The 25987-nt window shown below is 54.6% G+C and overlaps 9 protein-coding genes across 9 annotated transcripts; 3 read left to right on the forward strand and 6 right to left on the reverse strand.

The window, feature by feature from the left end:
- Positions 1-15: 15 nt before the first annotated feature.
- On the forward strand, positions 16-2607 carry MRS44_004765 (uncharacterized protein; the record flags this gene model as incomplete). The annotated part of the gene is made up of 1 exon (XM_065622326.1): positions 16-2607. One exon carries the CDS (start codon positions 16-18, stop codon positions 2605-2607), a length of 2592 nt encoding a protein of 863 aa, XP_065478398.1.
- A 789-nt stretch (positions 2608-3396) lies between these two features.
- Positions 3397-3974, forward strand: MRS44_004766 (uncharacterized protein; the record flags this gene model as incomplete). The annotated part of the gene is made up of 3 exons (XM_046280900.2): positions 3397-3593; positions 3647-3783; positions 3841-3974. 3 exons carry the CDS (start codon positions 3397-3399, stop codon positions 3972-3974), a joined length of 468 nt encoding a protein of 155 aa, XP_046136090.2.
- A 275-nt stretch (positions 3975-4249) lies between these two features.
- MRS44_004767 (uncharacterized protein) lies at positions 4250-4802 on the reverse strand (the record flags this gene model as incomplete). The annotated part of the gene is made up of 2 exons (XM_046275568.2): positions 4250-4602; positions 4655-4802. 2 exons carry the CDS (start codon positions 4800-4802, stop codon positions 4250-4252), a joined length of 501 nt encoding a protein of 166 aa, XP_046136089.2.
- Positions 4803-5814: 1012 nt separating this feature from the next.
- On the forward strand, positions 5815-8562 carry MRS44_004768 (uncharacterized protein; the record flags this gene model as incomplete). The annotated part of the gene is made up of 5 exons (XM_046275567.2): positions 5815-6282; positions 6490-6565; positions 6619-6833; positions 6882-6942; positions 6995-8562. The coding sequence occupies 5 exons, from the start codon at positions 5815-5817 to the stop codon at positions 8560-8562; spliced, it is 2388 nt and encodes a 795-aa protein (XP_046136088.2).
- A 519-nt stretch (positions 8563-9081) lies between these two features.
- Positions 9082-10694, reverse strand: MRS44_004769 (uncharacterized protein; the record flags this gene model as incomplete). Its single annotated transcript, XM_065622327.1, has 4 exons — positions 9082-9633; positions 9675-9980; positions 10037-10341; positions 10430-10694. 4 exons carry the CDS (start codon positions 10692-10694, stop codon positions 9082-9084), a joined length of 1428 nt encoding a protein of 475 aa, XP_065478399.1.
- Positions 10695-12531: 1837 nt separating this feature from the next.
- Positions 12532-13185, reverse strand: MRS44_004770 (uncharacterized protein; the record flags this gene model as incomplete). Its single annotated transcript, XM_046283203.2, has 1 exon — positions 12532-13185. The coding sequence occupies one exon, from the start codon at positions 13183-13185 to the stop codon at positions 12532-12534; it is 654 nt and encodes a 217-aa protein (XP_046136086.1).
- A 480-nt stretch (positions 13186-13665) lies between these two features.
- On the reverse strand, positions 13666-14833 carry MRS44_004771 (uncharacterized protein; the record flags this gene model as incomplete). The annotated part of the gene is made up of 3 exons (XM_065622328.1): positions 13666-13725; positions 13778-14644; positions 14723-14833. The coding sequence occupies 3 exons, from the start codon at positions 14831-14833 to the stop codon at positions 13666-13668; spliced, it is 1038 nt and encodes a 345-aa protein (XP_065478400.1).
- A 490-nt stretch (positions 14834-15323) lies between these two features.
- On the reverse strand, positions 15324-19387 carry MRS44_004772 (uncharacterized protein; the record flags this gene model as incomplete). The annotated part of the gene is made up of 4 exons (XM_065622329.1): positions 15324-16535; positions 16583-17563; positions 17640-19164; positions 19368-19387. The coding sequence occupies 4 exons, from the start codon at positions 19385-19387 to the stop codon at positions 15324-15326; spliced, it is 3738 nt and encodes a 1245-aa protein (XP_065478401.1).
- A 1453-nt stretch (positions 19388-20840) lies between these two features.
- Positions 20841-23762, reverse strand: MRS44_004773 (uncharacterized protein; the record flags this gene model as incomplete). The annotated part of the gene is made up of 4 exons (XM_065622330.1): positions 20841-22703; positions 22759-23144; positions 23204-23651; positions 23703-23762. The coding sequence occupies 4 exons, from the start codon at positions 23760-23762 to the stop codon at positions 20841-20843; spliced, it is 2757 nt and encodes a 918-aa protein (XP_065478402.1).
- Positions 23763-25987: the final 2225 nt, after the last annotated feature.

A 25987-nucleotide genomic window follows, 5' to 3' on the forward strand; every position in this document is an offset into this window, starting at 1 on the left:
CTGTCGCTGGTCGAAATGGCTCCCAACCTGCACATCCGCGAGGCCGTCAACGGGGTCTCAAGGTCCTTCTCAAACCTTGTCAAGCGCATTGAAATCGCCATCACACCCACAAGCCCACCCGGTCTCATCCAAGCGCAAACTGTCGACCCCTGGGAAAAGTCTGGCAAATATGGTCGAGGATGGTCATACTTTGCCATTGCCTTGATCGGCACCGTTCTCATAATGCGGATCTGGCATCTCTGGCAGGACAAGATTCGACAGGCCATCTATAAGCAAGAGGTGGAGGAGCATTACCGAAACCTGTATAGCATGCAGGCAGAGTATGCCATGTCTGGTGGAATCCCGGGTGCACAGAGCCCACGGCTCTTCCATGAAGGCGACGCGCCTGGAGAGAAGACCTTCCGACCAAAGGCGCACTTCTCCTCTGTCAGCATTGTCAACGATACCCTGGCTCTGTTCCGTTGGATCTTTTATCGCCCTATCCCGGACTTTGTATGGGGAAGACGTCGAATTACCTTTTCGTCACTGGCCGTTCTCACCACCGTCTTCGTCTCGCTCATCTTTGTCGTCCTTTACTGCTTCCTCCAGCAGCCCCTGTACTGGCAGAGCATTCAGTATGGCTCACCACCACTGGCGATTCGTGCGGGTATGATTGGTGTTGCCTTGACGCCTTGGATCATCGCGACAAGTATGAAGGCAAACCTTTTGACCATTCTTATCGGTATCGGCCCTGAGCGACTCAACGTATTCCACCGATGGGCGGGCTATCTCCTGCTGTTCCTCTCACTCGTCCATGCCATCCCCTTTTATATCCAGCCCGTCTGGGACGATGGTGGTATGGAAGTGTTCCAACGCCTGTTTCCTGGTGGCAGTGGTATCATCTATGGCACCGGCATTGCCTGCCTCGTGCCCCTTATCTGGCTTTGTGTGGCCTCTCTCCCATTCATCAGGAGGATGGCATATGAGGTGTTTGTCCTTCTTCACATCCCAGTGGGAATCCTCTATGTCGGTCTCCTTTTCTGGCATACAAAGAACTTCCTCATGTCATGGGCTTATCTCTGGACTACCATTGGCATTTGGGCCTTCTGCTACTTCCTGAGACTGTTCAAGCTCAACTGGACCAAGCCCTGGCGCATGTCTTTCCTTGTTGGCGACGAGGCTGCCATCACACTCATGGCCGAAAACGCCATCAAGATCACCATTCCAACTCAACAGCGATGGAAGCCTGGACAATACTTCTACCTCCGAATGCCGGGCATCTCTCTCTTTGAGAACCACCCCTTTACCGTCGCTTCACTATGCAGTGACGACTTCCCTTCGGAGTATGGTGAGGAGTACCGTGATTGTACTCTCGTCTTCCGACCCTATGGAGGATTTACTCGTCGGGTCCTGGAGACGGCCATTGAGAAGGGACCGTTCCATACTTACCGTGCTTTCCTGGACGGCCCCTATGGTGGCATGCGTCGTGATCTCGCAGCCTTTGACACCTGCATTCTTATTGCGGGAGGCAGCGGTATCACTGCGCTTGTATCGCAGCTCCTGAATCTTATCAAGAGAATGCGAGATGGCAAGGCCATTACCAAGAAGGTCGTTGTCGTCTGGGCTTTGAAGCGACTTGAGGCGATGGACTGGTTCCGCGAGGAGCTGCGCATCTGCCGAGAGTCTGCTCCCCCTGAGAGTGTCACTTGCAAGTTCTTTGTCACCTCAGCTGTTAGAGCACGCCCTGGCATGGATGCGCCAGGCCCCTTCAACCAAGGCCCTCCCAATGCCGGCCCCAACAACCCCAGGGTTCTGAGCCACATGTTCCACGACAAGCTTGATGGGTTCGTGGCCGGTATTGCCTCTAAGCGAAACTCGGCCTTGATTCAGTCCGAGGCTCAGGGTGACCCGGAGCGTGAGCGAGAACTCCGTGCCGAGGATGAGGATCGCATTACTGCCCTTCCCCAGCAGAAGTACCTTCAGCCTCACTCATTCCCCCCTCCACCCCCCGGACCACCACCCACTAATCGAGAGGAGGCGTACAAGAAGCTCGATAATTATGGTTATCCCGAGGACAAGAAACCGGCAGTTGATGAAGACGATCAGCCTGCAAAGGAAGAATTCCGATTTAGGCCAATGAACGTTGAAAACCCGCCTCACTTTAACTACGCACCACCGAGACCATCTCAAGAGCCGAGGCCGGAAGACGACGACTTGCCGGTCCGGGCTCCGGAGCTCGCGCATCTCCGAACTACCAATCTGGAACCCGCACGACCCCGACCTACATCGACATTCGGACCCCCTTCGGGCTTCGACTTTGGTTTCGCCAGCACGCCGACTGAGTTTCAGAAGAGCTTGATGCGGTTCGCATTCCCCGTGCCCCACCAGATCGACGGAGGATGGAGCGTGGAGTATGGCCGACCTGACCTGGGCTACATGCTCAAGGAGTGGGCGACCGGTGGCCCCGATGGACGGGGTATTCTTGGCCGGCGCACGGCGGTGTTTGTGTGCGGGCCGCCGTCCATGAGAGTCGGCGTTGCCAACACGGTGGCGCGGCTGCAGGCCGAGATCTGGGGTGATGACGAACTGGAGGAGATTTTCTTGCACACCGAGAACTTTGCCCTGTAAGAGGCGGGTTACCTGGAGATGCATTGCAAGATGGACTGTATTTTTATGGGCTGGAATGATCTGGAGCGAAGAGATACCATGAGCGATCTGACTTTGATGACCTAGTACATAACTACTAGTACGACTACTACACATATATGTCCTTGGATGGACGGACTATATCATGTCCACACACTACTATACTATTACTCTAATTCCATCATTTCTTACCATGTTCTTTGCTCTGTATAATCCGGTGATCGGCCGGCTCAATGGGTCATGACATGACATGATGACGAGGAGGCAGGCCAGAAGGGTTCCTCAAGTTGCCCCTCCCCCTCCCCCTCCTGCATGGTTGATGGAAGCCATGATGGACCCCACGCCGACTCAGAGCCGCAAGCAATTGTAAACGGGGGTCAATGAGCTGCTTCGGACGGCCGTGATTGGCGAACCTTGACGGATTTTAGCCAGGGACGTGGGGAGTCGAAGCTGCTAAGAATGATGGACCGCAGAGTGAGTGAGGCACCTTGATGGCTTCCACCCACGCGACTCGCGCTGAGGTGGTGAGCACCTGCATGGACAGGACGAAGGTACTTGAATCAAAGAGGTTCTCAGTGAAAGAGACTGCTCAATTATTTTTTCAACTCACACCTGTTTATTTTCCTTCATCACCTTGCATTCTTTTGCAATCCCTCTGCTAAGTCTGGCAGCAGAGCATCGCCATCCCACCTCAAGGCTCACTTACACCAGCATTATTGAGGTGCCCTTATCCCAACCTTCCCCTCCAACCAGTCTCAAAATCTAGTCATCATGTCGGAGTGGCCCGAGCGGGATATCGACAAGATTGCCAAGGGGTGGTCCATCGCCATGCGCTGCTCCAAGGAGCGCCTCAAGCGGGTTTACGGTCTCGAGACACAGCAGCTGGATGATGCCGTCAACCAAGGCCGCGTTGTCCTCGAGACAGTCTGCGTTTTCATGCACGCCTGTGTCAAACGTGGACAGTACAAGTAAGAATCTTGCAATACGCTCACATTGGCGACTGAATTGACCGAGTATCTAGGCTCCCCCTCGAGTTCTGGCGGATTCTCCATTCTGAGTACGGCATCGTCGTCTACCCCTCCGCCTTCACAGAAGACATCGAGATCCAAGGGTTGGGCATGGATGTCACATTCACAGAGGCTTACCATGGCCACATCGGTAAGTTGCCCAAGTCCTTAATAATATGCATTCGTCCTAGAGCTTACACATGCGTAGTGATGTTTGGTAGCTGCTGCGGAAGCAAGACCCCCCCTTGTCCTTTCGAGATCCTCACCGAGCCACCTCCGGTCTACCAGAAAGAAACCCCCAAGGTGGAGGCGCCCAAGCTTGACGCACCCAAGGTGGCATAGACATTGCTGAAGGAAAAAGGGGTGTGATTTTTCAAGGATGGGAGTATCGGTGCGGTCATGATACAATGATGAGGGTTTAGCGGTTGGATTTCGCCGTGGAGGCATGGATGTTCGGAGCATTGAGGCATGGTACAGTAGGCGGGGGGCCTGGGAGGTTCGAGATACCTACCTCATGACGATAGGGGAATACGTCTAGGTTCAAGGTTTATATGATGATAGCGAATGAAATTTTATATTCAAAAGTCTTTCCTTTTCCAATCGCTCTTTGAAAACGGTCATTTCTTCTCCTCCCGCTGTCCCATGACTCCATCGCGATTTGCCCTCCACACGCCTTCTTCACCCTCAAATTCCTCACGCTTCCACACCTCGACCTTTGACTTGCACTCCTCCAGCGCTTCTTCGCCCGCCCGCCATGCCGCTTGCCGGTGCGGCGCCGAAACGGCGATCAGGATACTCTCCTCGCCGATGGGCACGGTCCCGAGCCGATGAATCATGGCGACCCCGCGGAGGCCGTGCCGGTCCCGGACGTCCCTCGCGATGGTGAGCATGGAGCGCAGGGCGCGCGGGCGATAGGCCGTATACTGGAGCTCCTTGACGGGCTTGCCGGCAAAGTTGTCACGAGTTGTGCCTGCGGTCGTTGAATGACTGATCAAGGGTGAGTAGGTGATGCTGCTGCTTACCTGCAAAGAGCACAATGGCACCCGCAGAGGGGCTGCGCACACGGTCCATGATGGCCTGGGCGTTGAGATGGTCATGGGTCAGAGCGACATGACAGCCTTCATCTGACAGTTCCCAGGCATCCTGAGTATTATTTTCCGAGGCTGTCATTTTGACTACGGTCTATGTGATAGTGAGGAGGTTAGGCTCGCCTCGGAGTTGTCGTCGTCAAGAGTGGGAGGATATGTCATTGGGTTGATTGGGTTTCTGACGGCTAGTACCCAAGAGGGGACAACGAACCAAGGAGAATCAACATTGAACGGCAATGTTTTAGAGGAGATTGATTTTATTTAATGAAGAAATGTCCTGAATAATCCTCTCTATTACTTCCGTAGCAATATTGTATTCAGAATGCAGTATATATGGTGGGCGAAGAGAGCCCCACGGAGCAAGCTTAGGTTCATGCGCAAACTGTAGAAAAGATTTGGAACAAGGCATCCATTCCAAGGATCCGCATGCAGCGATTAGAAGCCTTCTGGACAAGATCAAGAGACAGCCGAGACACGAAGCCCAAAGCCCGGGTTCAGATTGTCTTGTTCTTGAGTGGTGAGAGTTTCTAATCTACTCGGTGACACTTCTGCAGTTCTTATTAGCGGCACATTGCGGAGGACTGGTTTCATGAAAAAGAAGACCAAAAGCCAAGCACTTTATGATATTATCGTAAATTCTAGGTGCAGTCTTGATTCACATTGATTTATGCTGAGTGTCCGGGTTGTTTTAATGCACATCAGTGAGGCCTCGTGCAGCGCATGTCACAAGCGCTATACCATTTTAGGAAACATGTCATCAGCCTACTTCTTCCCATCCAAGCCTTGCCAACAACTTGACCTTGTATAAACATTTCGTCGTGCAAACTTTCCATTTTGCTTTTTCCTTCACGTTCTTATCTGTTCATTCACTTTCGTTTGGTTTGCGCGAATACGAATAATTCACCGTACGCGCTTACGCTTCTATGCGCGATCATCACCATCACTATCACCAGACGCAAACGCTCGACTGGGAGACCAACTAAGAATGAATCCAAACGACAACTACCACGACCGAGACGCCGGCTACCGATCGCGGCAGGGTAAACACACAACCCGGGCCTCTGGCAGTGATGGAATACATGAGAAGGACCTCCATGGATGATTTGAGCTTTTCGGCTGACTTCCCCACGGGACGGCGAGATCACTCCAGGTCTCCGCCCAGGCAAGCTTTCCGCGACGAACCACGGGGGAGAGACTATCGGCACCGGGACGACGACATGCGCTACGACAAGGAGTACGATCGCAGACAAGGGCGCCCCGATGATGGATACTCGAGACGAGGCCCCCGGTACAATGCCAATGCCCGAGACGAGCACGACTATGGCGGTATGTATGATGATGGCGGCTACACCGGCACAGAAGACTATGGCCGTGACCGATACGAGAACGAGAGGCACCGAGGTGGAAAAGGCCGGTACCGAGACGAGGATGACCCCAACTCTCAGTCCCCGTCAGGAAGCTACGACAACCGCAGCCGCTCCCACAGCCCAACGCGCGAGGCCGGCAAGCCTAGCGATACCGTCATCCTCGAAGGTCTACCATTCAGCATATCGTCGAACGAGGTTGGTACCCTGCCGATCTGAGCAAGTGAATCCAAGCCCTGGAAATACCTTCTGGTCATCGAGTTGGAAAACCGCTTGTCCAGGAGACCGCTCCCATCTGTTATCTGTTCCGCGCTGCTTGTCTTGACACACGAACAACGGCGCCGAGCTCCATATCCGATCACCGGCCAGTGTATCAGTTCGCAAGACTAATTGGAGAGCCTGTAGCTGCGAGAAAGTATTCTCAGCAACTCGATTGCCGCCGAGTTCCCGTCGATCGACGTGCGCGTGTCAGCCTCAAAGGGTGAGATCTCTACAACCAGACTCCAGTTCGCCGTCACTGACAAGTTCGGACAGGACATCGCAGGGCGTTTGTTCAGTTCCAGGAAGTCGATCATGCAATCACCTTTATGAGAGAGCATTATCCAAAGCTTCTCGTTGAATTGTCGCATCCCACTGATGACGTACCAGAAGGGAAGTTTGATGCGTATATTCACTACGCTCGGAGCCGAGACACTCGCGATGAGTCTGATGTTCGAGGAAGCCCCGGCGAGAATTGGATTTGTCCTACAGTAGGTCTCCTGCTATGAATGTGCAATTCTTATGCTGATCAAAGGTAGTGTGACTTTTCCAACTACTCTACTCGGACCAAGTGCAAGATATGCGGTGGTCCTCAAGCCGGTAAGTTGGGTTTGCTCGCTTCACTACATCGGTTCTAAACATGTTACAACAGCACCAGCATGGCAACTAAGCCTTACCGGCGTGGCAGATGCTGCCGACGTGCCGTCCCAGATTCTTGTTGTCTACCCCTTGGCGTCCTTCGTGAACGAGAGCATGCTGGCGGACGACATGAAGCGCCTGGAGCTTGTGAAACCAGAGAACCCCAAAGACAGCTCAAACGGTGCGCCCAAGCTGAAGTCGACAGCCCCAACTGGTGACACGACAGGTTACGGTGCCAGGCCCGGGTCCCTGCATCGCGTATTCCTCATGCGCGACGTCAACACCAACGAGTCGTTCAAGTACGGCTTTGCAGAATTCTGGACAGTGGAGGATGCCGCAGCCGCCATGACCAAATTCCGCAAGTCACGGTCGTTCACTGTTGCGGCCTGCCCAGTCACTGTGTCTAGCACGCACATGGGCGTCTTTGTGCCTGAGCAACGGGAGGTGACACCTGAGATTGACCACTTGTCCTTCAACCCTCTGTTCAACCCAAGCATCCGTGTCTGCTACCGAGACTTTCACGTCTACCCCAGCCAACAGGTGGTCACCACACAACCTCCGGAGGGGGAGAGCACCTCGAAACGACCCGCCGATGAAGGGAATGACAAGAAGCTAAAGAAGCGCAAGGCGGATGGTAGTCTACCTGCGTCTTCCACCAAGAAGATGGTGCCGATGGCTGGACAGATGGCCATGTGGCAGCGAAAGAGAGATGAGCTCCGCGATGGCCACGACCAAGGATCCGATAAGCCTGAGCTGAGCGACGTCAACCGAACTCCTCTGCGGATATCGCTGTCAGGGAGCGGAGCTGATGGACCGAAAGCCCAACCTGCGATCAAGATCTCGATATCTGGAGCCTCCAAGATTGGCGCCCCTGAGCCTGCGGCTTCTAGCAACCCGGTTGTGTCTGAGACACCGGCTTTGTCTGACAACACAACAAAGCCACCTACCGATGTCGCAGAGAAGCCACCAATCTCGTACGTCGACCGTGATCGGCTGATGTGTCTGATTTGCATGCGCAAGTACAAATCAGTAGACGAGGTCAACATCCACGAGAAGTCGCGTAACCACGCAAACGCCATGGCGAATGAGGAGCAGGTCAAAGCTGCCCTCCCCAGGCTGGCCGCTCGAGATAAGCGACTGCAGAAGGAAGCAAAGGAGAAGACGGATGCAGCAGCTTCTCAGTACCGCGACCGCGCCAAGGAGAGACGAGATGCATACAACCAGCCCACCAAGCCTACTCCAGCACCACATGGCAAGCCGAAGCCGGTATCGAAGCCGGTATCGAAGCCGGTATCGAAGCCGGAGGAACCCGCTCCGCCAGCTAAGCCTGCCCAGTCCAAGGGCGCTGGCATGCTTGCCAAGATGGGCTGGGCAACTGGTGCAGGCCTGGGCGCGAACGGAGACGGGCGAACCGACGTGATCGTGACCAACGCTTACCAGGAGGGTGTCGGTCTCGGTGCAGAGGGCGGTAATCTTGGTGATGCAGCCCAGCTGGCTGAGCGTAAGACCAAGAATAGCTACGCCGACTACGTGAACACGGTGCAGGACAAGGCGAGAGAGCGGTACAACAAGATGGGATAGGACAGTCGTCTCTTCAGAGCAAAGGGATGATATAATAGACTGGGCGTTGGGGGTATGCGCACGTTCTTTCTCTTTCAAGTGCACATGGGACAAGATCCCGGGGTTTGTGAATTAAAATGGATTAGGAGTTAAACAACAAAGCGATCTATCTATATGATGTGTGTACTGGCCTGACCCTTGATCCAAGTAGTGGACAGTAGAGTGAATCCAGCAGGCTGTGTATGTATGCCTTGTTTTTAAACCGAACAATGAAGTACCTGGCGTGACCAGTTGTGCGAGTTAGGGTCGGGATAGGTAGGGGTAGGATCATGTACAAATGGTTGTTGATGTGTGCAAATATGACCATGTTTCTTTCCAACAAGGGGGTATCGTATATACATGTCGTGAGACGTAAACTTTGACGGGGAATTCTGCCCCCGAAGTAGATGTGACAACGAAATACATCAGTCCATGCTGCCATGCATGTCCTACGCCAGCCGTCTCTTTATCCTTTAACACTAAACTCCCGCCCAAACCCTTTTACAGAACTGTCACCACGGCACCCAAAGCCATCATGAACATAGCCATGAGAGCAGGGACCAGGTGGCCAGCTGCACTGTCATCGTCGTCGCCGGATTTGCCTGAGGACGCGTCAGCTCCGGCGGTGACGGTGACAGTCGGGCGGGAGCCAGTGGAAGAGGAAGCGTCAGTAGGGCTGAAGGTGGACTTACTGGCGACACCACGGACATCAGGGAGATCCTTGTCGTCGGCATTGAGCTCGACAAGGTCGCTCTTGCTGGAGCCGGGGTTGGCCTCGGCAATGCCCAGCTGCTGGTTGGCGAGATCGTAGACAACGTAGGCGGAGCGCAGGAATGTGTCACCAAGGAGGAAGAAGCCCTTGGGGCTGACACCGTAGTTGCTGGCGGCGCTGAGACCGAACATGCAGACACCATCCCAGTCACCAAAGTACTGGTCTAATCGCGGGTCTTCGAATGCGCTCTGCTGGTCCGCGAAGGCATCGATCACCATCTCGTCCATGGGTACTGAGATGGTCTTGTCCTTGAACTCGAACTCAAAACTGATACCCTCACCCTTGTCCTTGGCGTAGGCACAGTCAACCAAGGGGACCGCACTGGAGCCGAGGAGAGAATATCGAAGCGGTCGTAGATATCCTTGACTTGGCTATCAGGAATAAGGGAGATAGTGGAGCCAGAGTCGAGGATGGCAACAGCACCGGAGCCTAAGCCCTGAAGGTTGAGTTTGGTTTGACCGTCCGGTATCGTGACCTCCATGCCCCTGATGTTGACGGCGAACGAGGTGACATTGCCGTCTAGGGAACTAGCTGAAGCCACGAGAGGCAGGGTGGCGAGCTTGCCGACAAACTTGGACTTGTCGATACCGCCAAAGAGGATGTTTCCATCATCGGCGGAGAGGTCGTTCTATAACCCATGTTAGTTGGACGATGTTGGAGTGGTGAGGACACTGGGTGGCATACGAGCCAGAGACTGAAAGCTGCCCTTTCGATCAAGCCCTGGGAGACCATAGTATCGACAATGGCTGGATACGGCTTCTCGGCGGCGACGTTAGCGGAGAAGCCCAGGCCCATAATGCCAGTTGGGCGGACAGAGGTGACGGCAAGACCAAGCTGCTGCTTCGTGATCTTCTTGCCATCGATGGTTACTGTGTCCTCGAAGTAGTCGCCCTCGATGCGACGGTTATCGAGATACTTAATGTCGAAGCCATCGCGATCGATAAGCTTGTATGTGCTACTATCATCGGGGTTGACTGTCATGATGTCAGCTGGGTGTCTTGTCGTATGCGCATCGTGTGGTGAACATGCATGTGGCGTAGCATGAGCCAATCTGGGCCTGCAACTCAGGGTCGTTACACAAGTCGGTGTCGTCCGAATTCACCCAAGTGTCGCTGCTGCCCGTGTCGAGGAGGAAGCTGAGTTTTTGAGGTGGCGTGCCGACCTCAAACTTGGCGTAGTAGCCGCCGCCCGAGATGTTGTTGAAGGCATCGAGGTTCAGTGTTCCGTCGCGTTTGTGGAGCGATGATGGAATATCCAACTTCTGCTTGTTGACGGGAGCCAGAACGGTCCCAGCTGAAGCTCCCGCGACGAGGGAGAAGAGGAGGGGGAGCGTGCGCATCATGTCGATCGACCGTGGGTTCGCGATGGAGTCGTCGGAGCGTCTATGCCAGCCGTGCTTGCCCCGAACTTTATCTGACGACAAACCTCCTGATGATTAAAGGAACGGCGGAGAAGAGGGAAAAGAGGAAAAAGAAGAGTAAAAAAAGTAGGGATGGACTTTGAGAAGAAAGAATTAAGAGCAACACCTGAAAACCCACCAAACGATACTTGCTCTCAGCAGGACGAGATGGGGAAAGGAAAGAATGGAGGTTGCTGATTTATGCGGGATCGACTTCCATATCTAACTCACCCAGTGTCACCACCTTCCCATGTTTCAAAGACTGGTAGAGCTAAAAATTGCAGGCACTGACGACGCCCGACGCCCCCCCGGACCTTCCCCGGTCCACTGGCCCACCCGCTAAGGCAGGTTCCTGGGTGCGCCTTCCCTTACCGACGGTAGCGCCAGCGCCACTTTACAGAGGCAAGGCATCTCTGAACGTGATTCAGCCTTGAGGTAGAGGTACCTGAGATACTTGTAAAGCCTCCGTCTCTTGATGGAGATTCCTTCGACAAGAGAATCTCTTGAATCACCCACTCTCCAGTTACACTAAACTCCCATTATGCGCAGCCTCAAAGGATCTGCCAAGAGTTGTTCTACCCCGGTCCCAACATGGCGTTCCTTCCAACTGCATAAGGATTTCCTCCAATCACCAACTTACCAAGGCAGAACCGAGACATTATCACAGCCAACAAGTCTTCAACACAGAGGCAGAAACAGGACGAAAGATGGATCGAACTTGGCCAATCACGATAATGACGCGTTCATCTCGACTCACAACGACATACTTTGTCCATGCATCTCGCCCTTTCCACTGCGCCTCAGTATCGACACCCTCGCCTTTTAGCTCTACACCTCAGCCTCTGCCCTCGGACCTTGGCGCAGCTCGGTTGTCATTCAGTGGACTTGGCGTCCCCTGGCAGGGCCGTAATCGAGGTCGCATGAGTTTCGCAGGCTTCTTTTTGTCTTTACGCCACACGACGAACAACTATCACTTTTCTTGGATTCCATATGTCGTAGCGACAGCGCCTTCGCTATGGTCCTAAGCGAACGACCGACAGTCGCTTAGAAGAAGACTCTACGTTCACTACCTAGGTACCTAAGCTGCTGTCGGATTTACCTCCTTTCTCTCGCATCGGTCACACGGTAACTCAAACTCGATGTCAACGTCATGGATTCTCCATGAGCGACCCCGCTTAGACTCCCGTCACCTCTGAACAATGACAACACTTTAACGACAGTACAGCTGAGTCATGTCTATGGGTTCTATCCTTTGACCTCAGATCTCGCTATTAACCGATGGAAAGATCCTGTCTGCCTCCTCACCCAGCTTTTTGGGCACCTTGGTTCTGTGGCTTACCATTTGAATAACAGCCATGGCCCGATTTCAGAACCGAGACTTGTCTGACCTGATTGCCAAGGAGCATGTCATGTTCAAAGGCCAAGCTTGTTGGAATGCGCCAGAACTTAGTTGTTCCGGCTGCTTGGCTCTTTGTCCTGCCAAGCGTGACTAGACCTTATTCACATCAACACTGCCTACTATTGGATACCGCAGCAATACGATTGCAACCAAGGAGGTACCGTCACGTCAGTTCTTCACAATATCAATATTGACAAGGGGATTTAGAATCGTATCAATTAATTAACGACCTGCCTATCCGAAACTCCGATATCTATCTCTGTCTCAACCTAGTGATACCCGCCTCACCTACAATCCTATGGTAGGCTCGCTCCGTCACACGCTCTTCCATGTCAGTCTCTGTCATTACTCACTTGCTGCTTCTCAGGGATCTACTCAGGGTTACTCCCAATTGTAGACTTCCCCTTGGGAAACCCGTTCAGGAGCATCGCCTGTCGGATCTTGTGCAGCCATCTCTGGAGCCTTCGCCTTGGAGGCAGGAAACGAGCTGATTCGGGGGAACAAAGGTTCATCCATTCCGCCAAATATACCCCATTCGAGGGTGAGGCGACGAGCCTTCTCGATGATAGTCGGGAAATCGGATGGGCCGGGGGCTACGCAATTGAAGAGCTTCTCAATGCAGATCCTGTCAGCACCGTATACCTCAATTTCACGCCGCAGGGCGTAGATCTCATATCGAGTATCATTAAGCGTGTTGCAGACAATTTCGTCTTTGCGCTCAACTAGATCCTTGGGGAACAGGGTGGCATCCATGGGGCCTACCCAGCCCGCCTGGCTCTTGTAGGCCCAGTACCGCGAGATGAAGTCGGCAGATCGGGGGTCAAAGTCTTTGGCTACCGTGCTGTTGATACCATTGGCCTTGAAGACGGCCTCGCACTCGGCGCACCAACCGCGGACCAGCTCTGCCATTCTCGTGACGATGCATTGATCCTTGGACAACTTGGGCTTCCACCAGAGGGCCTTGCCGCACTTGACTGTGGGAACCTTCCGGGAGTGCGCACACACCGTGAAGAATACGGTGGTCTTGTGACACATGGTGATTGTCTTTGAAAAGCGTTGCTAACAAGAGCGGCGGTGTTGATCTGATGGTGGTTGTGCTGAGGGTTGTTGAGATGCTGTCGTCTGAGTTTCACAACCCAGTGCTATTTATACAAAACTTTGAGACCTCTCTCTTGTGAATCTTCTTGCGAAAATAGAAAGCATGATGCTATGTATGCAGGTTATTTCCCTATGATCAAGAATTGGGCAGCCCGATCTTGCTAGAACATAAAAGGGAGACATGCATTGTCTGCATAATACTTGAGTTGATGCTTGTTCTGCTGGTTCCCGTGTAGGTACTCTTCATTGTTCTTGAAGTCACAAAGACAAAAACTGAACAGACGTTTGCTTCACTCTAGAAAAAAAAAAGTGTGTGGATTAACAGTTGCGAACTTTGAATCGTATCCAGGCCAACCGTGAAAACCTTCTATCTCGCTCTCCAACAATATTACAAACGCTCTTGATAATGAATGTTACTCAGCCATCTATAGCTTTGCACTCTTTTCTCCCCCCATCTTGCTTGAGTCGAACAACGCCCTAAACCCAACGTTAGCAAACATCACATCAAGTACCTTCAACAAAGACTCACCTCTTGGTAGCAAGTAGCCAACAACTCGCCATCCTTGCTAAATATCCTCTGCGCAACGACGCCTCTACCATCACCGGCCCACGGGCTCTCCATCTCGGTAAACATCCACTCGTCGGCCTTGACGGCCCTCGGCTCGTGAAAGTAGATGCTGTGGTCGAGGCTCACCAGCATGCCCAGGTGCGGTCGGCCTCGCCATTCCTCGACACTGCTGCCCATGCCCTCAAACTCACACAGGCTGCGCACCTGCTCCTGCGTCGCCTCATCCAGAGAGGGCACCTCGTCTGGGGAGAAGGGGAACCGCCAGAGCCCGTGGATGCGGGATACGGTGCCGATGAAGTAGCTGTCCGACATGTACGCCAGCGCGTTTAGATGCGCTTGGTGTCCACCTGACGGAGAGATCTTTTGCCGCGACCGCATCCACTGTCGGCACTTGCGGTCCTGCGGTTCGACTTTTGGATCGCCGGCCCGGAGAACCTCGATCCTGTGGCTCTGGAACGGCCCCGTACGAGCCCACTCCGGCTCACCATCCCAGTCATCCGGCGGCGCAGACACACCTTCCGGCAGACTCGCCGCATGCCGCACCTCTCGTCTCTTTTTATCAGAGGTAGCCTCACGGACAAAGCTGATGGTGGTGGTGAAGATGCAAGCTCCCTTCTGCCGAGCCTGGACTGTGCGCGTCGCGTACGATCGACCATCACGGACGCGCTCGACGTGGTACAGGATGGGCGTCTCGGACGATCCCGCAAGGAGAAAGTAGCAGTGGCACGAGTGAACGAGGAAAGTCTCTGGCACCGTCTTTTGCGCCGCGGCGAGGCACTGCGCGATGACGGCGCCGCCGTAGATGCCGCGGGCGCCCGGGGGATGCCACTGGGGGCGCGTGTTTGTAAAGACGTCCTTGCGCGGTCAGTGTTGGAATTGACGAGCCCCACGGGTTGATGAACTTACTTGGCCCAGGACCTTGAGCTCCGTCACGTCCAGCACGTTCTCAATCAGTGACTTGCTCGCGTCCGGCTCCGGCGGCCGAAGGAGCGTGGGTCTATCTTCCATGGGCGGCATCTTGGCTGCTCTGCAGCGATAATTGGGGGTGACTGTTCACGGCACAGTGGATGCACAAGCAGAGACAAGTACTCAGCAGAAAAGGAGTGCTACGTGGTATGAATATGTTCAGGAACGAGAACAACAACAATGGCGGTTTTCATGTGTCGTCCTTGTACGACGAGCCTCATACGTAACTTACCCCTAGGTAGCCAAGACTTTTTGCCGAGGTTCGGAACATCAGCCGGGGGTGGGGCCGAATCGGCCGAATATCGCATCAAATCTTGGCAGCCCGTGACTCCGGCCATCACTCACAATCTCGGCATTTGTAATCTTCAAACATAGGTACGTATTACGAACGGCAAGTTGTGATTGCAGGCAACTACTATCCTAAAAACTCTATCTATACAACATTCCTCGCACTCCAACTTAAAAAAAAAACACCTCTCGAAACCGCTTCTTTTTGCTATATTTGTTTTACGTCCAACATCAAGTCAAGTTTAGTCCGAGGTTACCGTATAGTGTCCTCATCAACATGGTCCTCGTAAATGGGCTCCAGTCCCTCCCAAGCAACCTGGGGGTCGCCGTTCGGACCGGCCTTGTCACGCTGCTCCCAGTACTTGCCGTTGAACTGCCAGTACTCCTCGCCCGTGATCTCACAGCGCGTCTTGTAGAACCACGCTGGGACGAATTCTTCTCCTCGCTCCTCACGGATACGTCGTCGTCCTCGCTGAGCCGTCTCAAGTCGGTTCTTCTCATCAGCCGCAAAGTCGTACTCTCCATCTTCCATAGCACGCTGATCAGGTCGAAGACGCGAATCCGTGGGGGGGAGCCATGGCCGGAGCTGCTCATCGATGTGGTTGAATGTCAAGACGAAGGGTGTCAGATTGAAGGGGATACCAGTAGGTCGTTCGTGGGCCTTCCAGATAAGGTACGCGCAGTTGGGATCGGTGAGACCGCCCTGGTGCATCTCACCGCTCTCCTTGGGCTCATCGACGGCAGCCTCGTAGCCAGGCGTCAGGCGCGCGTACAGCTTCGAGTTCCAGCGACCGCCCATGCTGAATCGGACATTGCCGGAGGCGTCGAGCACCTTTCCAGAAACCTGGTATGCGCTGGATGCCTTCCATCCACGTGGCTTGAACTCGATGTGAGCTACCTCTCCCGTGGTCCAGTTCCTGATTTCCATTGGTCCGTAGTTATCCACCGTGGGGTTTCCAGTGATGATGCCAATGACTGACGACGTAACCTTCTTCCACGTGTAGAGCTCCTCCTTTCCTCCAGCAGTAGGTCGCAGCTTCAGGAACCAGGTGCCCAGGGGGTTGATATCGAAAGACTTGCCGTAGAACTTGGACTTGACTGCCGACTCACCCCAGTATGTCCACTTGGGAGACTCGGCATGTGCAGCACCAACCGGAGGGTGATGGCTGACTTGCTCGATAAAGAAGCGGTAGTTCTTGTCAGGTCGCACATACTCAAACGTCTCTCCGAGCAGGGGGTTGAATGGCTTGGCAACACGGCCGATGGTCGAGGCGTATTCACTAGCCGCGAAAGCCGCCACGTAGATGAGTCGTTCAATAGAGTCGGTTCGGTCCGCAGCAAGGTCCAGCAAGTCGGCGTACTCCATATCCTCGCCAGCACGGTACAAAAGCGAGGTCGGCTCGTTGAACGATACAGGCAGAGTCATCTTGGTCATGTCCTTTCCAATCATCGACTTCAGAATACCCTACTCGTTGTTAGCATTGTAGACTTGGCCGTATTCAGAGCACTTACCCAGAGAGAAATCTTGGGCCGGTCATCAGCATCCATCTTAAGTCTCTTTCTGATACCGTTCTCATAGCCCTTAAAGGACGGACTGATGTCCAACCCTCCAGATACAACAATATCTTGAGTCTCTGGCTTGGTCTCCTCCACAGGAAGCTCAGATACCTCCACGTGGCCGGCATCAACGGCATCGAAGAATTCGTCCTCCTCTTCAGACTCACTCTCAGATAAATCGACAATAACTGTCGGTTTCCTTCGGAGCGTCTTAAGAGTAGGTGACTTGGGTACTACCGGTGGCAGTTTTGTTGCTGCGTCCTCGAATTCTCCCTCCTCGTCCTCCTTCTCCCTGTCGTCAGCGAGCTGCTCCTCGACGAGCGTCTCTTCGACGGGAGGCTCAGCAATCGGAATGCCGCTTTCAATAACCTCGCGCAGTGCTCGCTTTGTTGCCTTCCGTCTCTTCTCTGCCTCACCAACACGGGCCTCGAGGACCTCCTGCTCACGCGCTACTTGAGCCATACTCTCTTCCCACATGCGGCGCATGTTGGCCTCGCGATCCAAGCGGTACTGCCAGTAGGCATCGCGATCCTTGGATATCCGTAGCAGATCTGCCACGAGAGTTGACAAGCTTCTGATTGCCGCATCGTATGTACCCAGCGCCTGGGAAACGTTGGGATCCGAAAGAGTGGTGTTGGGGTTCTGCTCAAATTCGAAAAGCAGCGCGTGGTGGACCTGAGACATGGTCTCGAGCTGAAGCTTGGCCGACTGCGCCGTGATGTTAAGAGCGTCCTTTGTAGCAGTAGGCTCCTCGTGCATGCTCATATCGTCACCGTAATCATCCTCGTCATCAACATCGTTATGCGTGGTGGCACCTCCGTTCCTGGGTCCTCGGTTCGTATCCACGTCGGTCTGGACGTCAACAAAGTCGTCGTCCTCGAGGCTACCAACGGTGCCGGGGCCGGGGTAGTTTGGTCTCTGGTCAACGGAAGAGACCTTGGAGAAAGATCGGCTGGCGATTTGAGAGCTATTTCTGCGCAGGTCGGTCACGCTGGTATTCTCGCTATGTGACTCTTGGAGAGAGGGTGCTGGGGTCGGCCTTGGCTTGCCTGAGCAGCTCAGCACCTCTGGCAGCTCGCCTCTCCTCCTCCTTGGCCTGATCCTTGGACCACTGGATCGAGTTGTTGAGGGCCCAGAACCAGCGCTTGGCCTCGACTTCGTGGTTCGCCTTGAGGGTATACTTGACGGAGGATTTGCCATGAATCTCAAACTTGGTCTTCTCATCCGGGCTCATGTGAAGCTTGGCAATTCGCATGTTGATGGCACCGCGGCATGCGGAGCCCGCATCATCTTGGTGCTTGTAGTAGCTGAGGACTCCATCCTCAAGCACGAACCATCGAAGCTGGTAGCCCTTTCGGTAGTTGGTCCACTTCTTGAGATAACCCTTCATCTCACGAGCTTCTCGGCCGGCCAGGGGGTCGCCAGAACTCGAGCCAGCTACGCCCTGAGACGCAGCCTGCCCAAGCACGGCCTTCTCCTGGATTCCGCGCTGGGCAGCAACGGCTGCGGGCGACCGCTTCAATATAGCCTTTGTAGCATCGTCGTTGGTCACGGACTGGGGCAGCTTGCCCTTTCGATCACGCCGGAACGGGTCGGCACCGTGGAGGAGGAGAACCTGAATGAGGTTGGTATTTCTTTTTCGGGCAGCTTCATGGAGCAGAGTGCCGCCAGTCTGGACGGTGAAGGGCTCCGAGGCGAATTCGGGGCTGTTGATGTCGAGGACGGTCTTGACACGGTGCTCCTCGAGGACTCCAGCGAGCGCGCCATAGTTGCCCCGCGCGATCAGCTCCTGGACCTGCTTGACCTTTGCCTCGGCGAAAAGTGACCGCGAGAGCTGGAGAAGTTGGAAAATCTCGGGGTTTCGGGCCACATCGAGTGGCAGCTTGCCCTGCGCGTTCGCAATGGCGTCGTTGATGTCCTTTTGCTCCAGGAGGAGCTTGACCACGGTGGTTCGGCCCTGGACTGCGGCCAAGTGGAGCGGGGTGTTGCCCTCCTTGTCGCGGGCGTTCACATCGATGGAGCCCTGCCCGTCGGACAGGACATACTCGATGACTGGAAATTCGGCACACTGGATAGCCAGGTGGAGGATGGTTGTGTCGTCAAGGGCACCTCCTGAGGTACCTACGGATGAGATACTCGATCGAGGTCCATTCTCGGCCGTCTCTCTGATGACGCGAGAGATGGATGCCGTGTCACCGCTGCGGAGGGCTTCGACGACCCTGAACTTGCGGACAGATTGCTCGAGGCTTGCGGTGCTCTTGTCGGGCTGAGGAGGCGTAAGCGCAAACCTGTGCGGCTGCTGCTGGGGTTGCTGCTGATACTGATGAGACGAGTTGACGGGCGAGAGGCCGCTCCCCGAGATGGAGGGCTTTGGCCCATGGCCGCGGACGCTGGTTTGATGGGCCATGGAGAGGGCAGGGTTGGAGGAGGAAGGAGTTCTCGGGGCCCTCCCGTCTTCGGAACCGGATTCTTCTTCGCGGGTGTCTTTGCGCCGCAGGAGGGAGAGCGCAGCGGCGGATTTGGACCGCTTGTGGGTGCTGGAGGGGGAGAGATAAACAGCGGTCAGTAGGTGGACTGACTTTATGCTGGGGGGCGGGCTAAAGATGCGATGTGGCCCATCCTGCGGTGCATCTGCATCACGGAGCCAAGGAGAGGCAGCGGCAATGACAAAGCAGGCGATAGCAGAGACTTTGTCCTGTGCAATCGCAAGCTGGGATGGAGGATGGGATGGAGAGCTTACCTGTCGCCAGCCTCTGACATGTTGGGCCGACTACCAATCGCCAGAGAAGTTGGAGGCGGGGAAAGGGGGCCAAGATCTGGGTGGTGTGTTGTCAATGTCAATGCGGACGCGGTGCTTTTGCTTGCGCCGAGAGGAAAATGCAAGATGCAAGATGCAACGACTGGGAGCTCCTTGACAGATGCCGGAAATGAAGACGAGCGATGGGCGTCTCTTGTTTCAACTTGAACTTGTTGTTGGAGGGGAACAACTTCTATTCAAAGGTGGGGAAGCGGGATTCATCTGGCCTGGGCTGGGCTAGTACACCACCACAGGTACAGTACCAGCTGCACTCAGCCACTGCGGCCTGCCACCATCCATCCATCATGACAACCGACAGGAACCAACCACAACGCTTGAATTGCCCGAAATCGTTGCCTCGTGTAACTCTCTTTTTTTTTCATGCAGTACGTGTCATTCTACGTACGCATCATCACTCTCACTACAGCACCTACTTCACTGCATAGGCACTCTGTCGTATACAGCTCCAATATCGTATCTTCCCCCAATGACGTTTCCAGCCATTCCCAAACCATCCTGGCTGAGCTGCCTGGACAACCAGGGAATTTAGTTAATTACCAGCCCAGCCATCAGTCCAGTCCAGCCTGCCAGCCAGCCCACCCTCCAGCACAGAAACATGCCTGGACCGGGGGAGGTCGGTAGGTCGGAGGCTAGAGATGGATGGCCCCCGCCGGAATCCAAGGGGAGACGGGCCGGAGGACCTTGTTCAGCTTAGTCACCCATCGCCATCGCCCGCAATTAACGGCATCATCGGGTGTTCCGTTCTTGACCTGCTCAGTTTCTCAATGATCTGCGCTTTTAAACGCAAAGATCATCCATCCTCCGAACCCCGAATACGCCACTAAACCCCCTGTAGCGTGAGCCGCTGACGTATCTTCTCTGCCTTGAGAGATGTGCGCTCAAGTAAAACGCTCATCAAACAAGGCGTTTCGTCTCGGATTATTGAACCGCCGATGGTCACCTCAACAACCTCCATACTGGATGGACTGGCTGACTGGCACGACTGGTTACCATGGAAGGCAACCATCCATTGGATTGCAGATGATACCCCTTCTGCTATGCCAGTTGCTGAGCTGAGATTCATTTGGCCCCTGCAAGTATACATTTCAGTTGTTCTAGGCGCCTGCAGCATACACCATTCAGAGCAAGCAAACGATTCGTCACATTAACAACAGCTATTGGCATTTTGTCCATAAAACCATATACATTTATACATATCTTGTGAAATAACTAATAAGACATGTAATTGGTAAGTAACCTTCAGCAGGTTGATATACGTAAAAGAGCGTGTGTACAATAACTTGACAAAGGCGTGAACAATGAAGCCATTAAGCCCATCAAGACTTTTCTGCCAAGTCTATATACGAGAACAAACATAAGGGTGCATAGATAGGAAAACAAAATGGCCGTTCCACGTTACAGCACAAACACCTGGAAAAGGACGGCACCCACCACCGCGGTGAGGCCGGCGACGAGGGAAGAGGCTCCGGCCGTCGCGGGTGTGATGGGGGCATAGTCGGGCTTCTTAGGTGTCGGGGTGTGGACCGCAGTAGGCTGAGGGCAGCCTGGGCCGCTGCAGCCACCAGTAGGAGCAGCGACGCCCGAGGGCCTCTCGGTGACCACAGGCTTGATGGTAGTCTCGAGGGTGGCAGGGGGGACAACAACGTTGGTGTAGACTGTGTAAGAGGCCTTGACGGTTGTCACCTCCTCCTCCTCCTCAGGGACCTCAGGGTGGTAGACCTGGACGGGCTTGGTCTCCTTGGGAGGAACAATAGCAGTGGTCCACGAGGCAACCTCGGTAGTGGGCTTTCCAACAACGCAGTCGTCATCACCAGCGGGGCACTCAGTAGGAGTGTAAATCTTGGCCGTGTAAAGGGTCTTGGTCTCGCTGTGGCCGGGAACCTTGGTCGGGACAGGCTGGGGCTTCTCGGTCACAGGGCAGACAGTGGTGTAAACGGGGATAGTCTCAGTGGTGACAGAGCCAACTGGGCAGTTGACAACCTCAGGAGGGCACTTGGTGACGGTGTGAACGCTCGTGGTGTAGACAGTCTTGGTCTCATACTCAGGGGGCACAGCATACTGAGTGGGAGTGGCCTTGGCGGTAACTGGGCAGACAGTCGTGTACAGAGGGATGGTCTCAGTGGTAACATAGCCACCAGCAGGGCAGTTAACAACCTCAGGGGGGCACTTGGTGACGGTGTAGACCTTGGTGGTGCAGACAGTGCTGGTGGTCATGCTGACAGTCGCAGAGCGGGTGACAGAGGCCTGGCCTTCAGTCGAGCACTTGGTGGTGGTCTGACCGGGAATCAGGGTCGAGGATCGAGTGGGGTTTCCGTATGTCTGAGTCTGGGTGGCTCCAGTGGTCCAGGTCGTGTTCCAGCCATGGAAGGTGCTGTAAGTCACTGGCAGAGATGTAGGGACGCTCTCAGAGGCAGTGTCAGTGGTCAGGCTGACATCGTCCGTAGTGGAAGCCGTGGTGTCGTCTGTGGTGGTCAAGGTGTTTGGCAGCGTGGTGGGAACGCTCTCGGTCTCGGTCTCGGTCAGAGAGGTCGAGTCAGTGGCCTCAGAAGCAGAAGTCGTGGTGGCCGTGTTGACCTCGGTGCTATCGGTGGAAGCAGTGGAGGCATCAGTAGTAGCAGAAGACTCAGTGGCAGCAGACGAAGTTCCAGTGACGGAAGCGTCGGTGCCAGTTGATGTCTCGGTGGTGCCGGTAGCAGAGTCAGTGGTGGCAGAGTCAGTAGCAGCAGATGAGGTCTCAGTGCTGGACACATCGGTACCAGTGGTGGAAGCATCAGTGGTAGCAGTTGAGGAGTCCGTGGCATCGGTGGAGGTCTCAGTCACGGAGCTGGAGGCATCGGTGCTAGCATCGGTGGTAGTTCCGGTGGCGGTCTCAGTGGTGGAAGCATCAGTGGTAGCAGTTGAGGAGTCCGTGGCATCGGTGGCGGTCTCAGTAGTCGAGGAAGCATCGGTTGAGGAAGCATCGGAGGTGGAGGCCTCGGTGGAAGTGGCATCAGTGGAAGTAGCGGTAGTCGAGGCATCAGAAGAGGTGGTCGTCTCAGACGAGGTAGCGGTCTCGGAGGTTGAGGCATCAGAAGTAGTAGAGGCATCCGAAGTGGTGGTAGAAACGTCAGATGTAGTGGTGGAGACATCAGATGTGGTAGTAGTGGCATCGCTAGTAGTCGTGGACTCGGTCGAGGAGGTCTCCGTGGTGGACGAAATCGCACTCGTGGTAGTGGTAGGGATGGGGTCGCATCCGTACTCAAGGGCATCAATGGCATGCTGGTTGTAGGTCTTTCCGTCGACCAATTTGGAAGCACCACGGGTGAGATCCCACAGAGAGACCGGCAAAGTGAGGCTTGTCCTTCAACTTGCAGACGAGTTCCTTGAGCGCGTCAGGCTCAAGGTATCCACTGCCGGCAGCGTCCTCGCTGGCGGGCAGTCCAACGTAGATCTTGGCCGACTTGCTGGCTTGGCTACCGTCAACGATGCCCACCCACTCGTCATAGTTCATCCGGTCCCAAGACACGTCAGGGTCCTCAATAGCATCGCAGTAGCCGTTGTTGTAGAATTGGATGAAAAGGGCATCAAACTGGGCCTCGTTGATCATCTGCTTCATGTAGAAGTACGTGTTGGAAGTAGGGCACTGGGGAGCACCAGTGATGATGATGTCGCTCTTGAGTCTACGGAACTCATTGATCATGGCGATGTAAGGACCGTTTGCTAAAATCTGTTAGTAACCGGTGTGCAAAACCAAGTACTTAGGGAGTTAGGTTACATACGCAGGTTATGCTCGATGTCAAAGTCGAAACCGTCAATGGCAGGTCGAGTGCTTCCATCGTCGGCATCAAAAGGACGGGGGCCATCCCAGTTCTTGTCATAAGGACCAAAGGCACTCCAGAGGAAATCGGCAAAGTCGACGCCCTTCTGGTCAGTCGTCACCTTATAGTTGCCACCGTCCTCGTTATAGACACCACCGATGCTAAGGAGAACCTTGACACCACGCTCCTGGCAGTAAGGGATGCCCTCCTTGATAGAGTAGCACTCGCTCAGGAGGTCTCCTCCGACGTTGTCCTTGTTCTTGTAGGTTCCAGCCCAGCAGTGTCCGGCGAAGTTGGTACCGGGGTAACCAGAGTCGGTGTTCTCCGGGGCTTGGTTAACGAAAGACAGTGTCACATACTCGGGACCATTATCACAGTAGCTCTTCAGGGCCTCGTTTCCGAGTTGTCCCTATCGATGTCAGTTACAAACTTCATGTTTCAGTGATGACTGAATACATACCCAGTAACCGTTCAGTCCACCATAGGCCTGGACGAGGCCAGAAGTAAGAGAGAGAGCCATTATGCTTGGAGAATTAGAGTATTAAGTAATAGAGACTGGAATGTGGCCGAAGCCGGTAAAGAGTGTGGTGTGGTGATGCTGAGATCAAAGAAAGGACGCAAACCAAAGTTTGCAACAAGGCCTAAGACGAGCCGTGTCTAGGATTGACAGAGTCAACAGGTTTGATAGACGACGCAAAGGTAGGAGAGAAAAGGAAAAGGAAAGAAAAAGTCGTTCACCGTGGAGGCGGCGACTAGGAGGGTTTTCCTCCAGACGGCATCTCTCCAAGTCTAAGCCCAACCTACAGTCCGCAGCCATAGCAAGCGGCGGTTTCCTATCTGGGCCATGGCTTGGACCCTACCCGTCAGGCTGACTCCATTCAGAGAGGAGTCTCCCAAGGGAGTTGGATGGGGCGCAACCAGTGCCGCCTCCGCCGCCAAAGCAATTTCCGACTTGGAGCGGCGGGTGTGAACAGCCTCATGCAGACTTCTGCAGGCACAGCGATAGAACCACAGGCTGCAGCTGCTGCCATGTTCAGGAACAGGCTTAGCGTTAGAATGATGGTGGCGAGAGACTATTGGAGCAGGGGGCGTATAAGCCGCGTAGCCGGGGCGCCAAGGTGAGAATGGGGGACGACGACAAGGTGGATGGTGAAGTTGGTCGCCAATTTGCGGGCAGGTGGTGTCATGCCCAGTGAGGAGGGTAGAGATATGGGAAATGGGACAGGCAGGAAACTGGAGATTTCCATCTTGGCGAGGGAGGCGATTCCCATCCTTGGACGCTTGGGACAACGCTTGAGGCCTTTTCGGACACAAGGTGACGTCGGTTATGGACATTGTGACAGAGACTGTAAGCGAAGCCCGTAGGGCTCGGGTATTTTCTCGAACATGTTCCGAGGATGAGACAATTCGACTCCTGTAGAATGAGTGTCTCGGTTGTGGCATCAAGCTTCAGCAGCTGAAGGCCATCTCATCTGTTAGTGAACGCCAGTTGCTGACACGGCGGTCAAGGCTCTCCTCTCTCAAGCTGAGCCCCCAAGTGCGAGGCGGACTCAATAGCTTCGCGCCGTTGGGTCCTCTAGTCTTCCTCTCTCAACTGGAGCTGTGATGAAAGGTCGAGACAGTTGCAACAGCGGTTGGTCAGACCAGTCACTGGACATGACCCCTGCTACACGTGGGGCCACGGGATGTGGGATGAAAGGAAGCCACAGCGGCTCGTGCGCTAGTCCCTGAACTAGCAGCTCCTGCGTCTTCCACCGCCCAATGCCATGTTGTAACGGCCTCCATCACGCGCCGTAGGGCTAAACTGTTAGCGGAGATGGTGGGCTAGAATCGCCAGGGGAGAAGAGCAGGCTGGCTGATTTCCCCTTCTAGACGGAGTTCTTCAGGATCATCCTTGATGATATGGCTCGTGCAGGACGGAGTGACATTTAGACGGGATTTGCAGCGTTCGGGACTGCTTGATGTTCTATGTAAGTTGGTTGCCAACATCAATATCAACCCCTGACTGAACCACCCACCACGTCTCATTTGCGCGGTCAGGCAGCCTGCCCCCTTGGGTGGTGAGCACGTCCCAGTTAGGATATTGCCGATCCGGGGTCCTTCCCTGCTCTGGATCGTCATTCTCTCGCTTTCTTCCGGATCGCCAATCGACTCCACGGGCTGCTCTCTGTCCGTCACTGTCACTCTGACTGTCACTCAAGCCTGACACCATCATGAGTCTCTTGCTGCGCCGCGGTTAGTGCTCGGTCTGACAAGCAAACCCCTTGCCCGGGCCGCCAAACCGTAGGATTCTGTAAAGCAGGGGAAAGGGGACGCGTGGGCTTTGTCGCTTTTCTTCTTTCCCGCCTCCGGTGCCAGCCTCTGCCTATAGTCTGACAATCGCCTCCACCACCAACCAACGCCGTCGTTGGGCGTGAATCCACTCTTTGATGAATGGTTTCGGCTATCTTCTGGAAATGAGCACTCTTCCATTTCTCATTTTCGCTGGACTCTTGCGGTAGTTCGAATAGTTGGGAAATGATTGTCCCGACCAGCTGGGCCTTGGCGCAACACCACCTCTGCTCATCTTGACAGCGGAGGTTTTCTTCCATCACACCGTTTCGCGCCAAAGTTGACCAAACTCGACGGGTTACCCTTGGCGGTTAGGCGTCGACGTTCTGCCAAGCTTTGCCCCTGGCGAACCATTATCTTTTCGGCCGGTGTTGCTAGACAGATTGAGTGCTTTTTCGGTCCAGGCTCTTGCCC

The sequence above is a fragment of the Fusarium solani genome (assembly GCF_023522795.1).
Source record: "Fusarium solani strain SB1 chromosome Unknown bctg00000002, whole genome shotgun sequence".
NCBI classification, from domain to species: Eukaryota; Fungi; Ascomycota; class Sordariomycetes; order Hypocreales; family Nectriaceae; genus Fusarium; species Fusarium solani.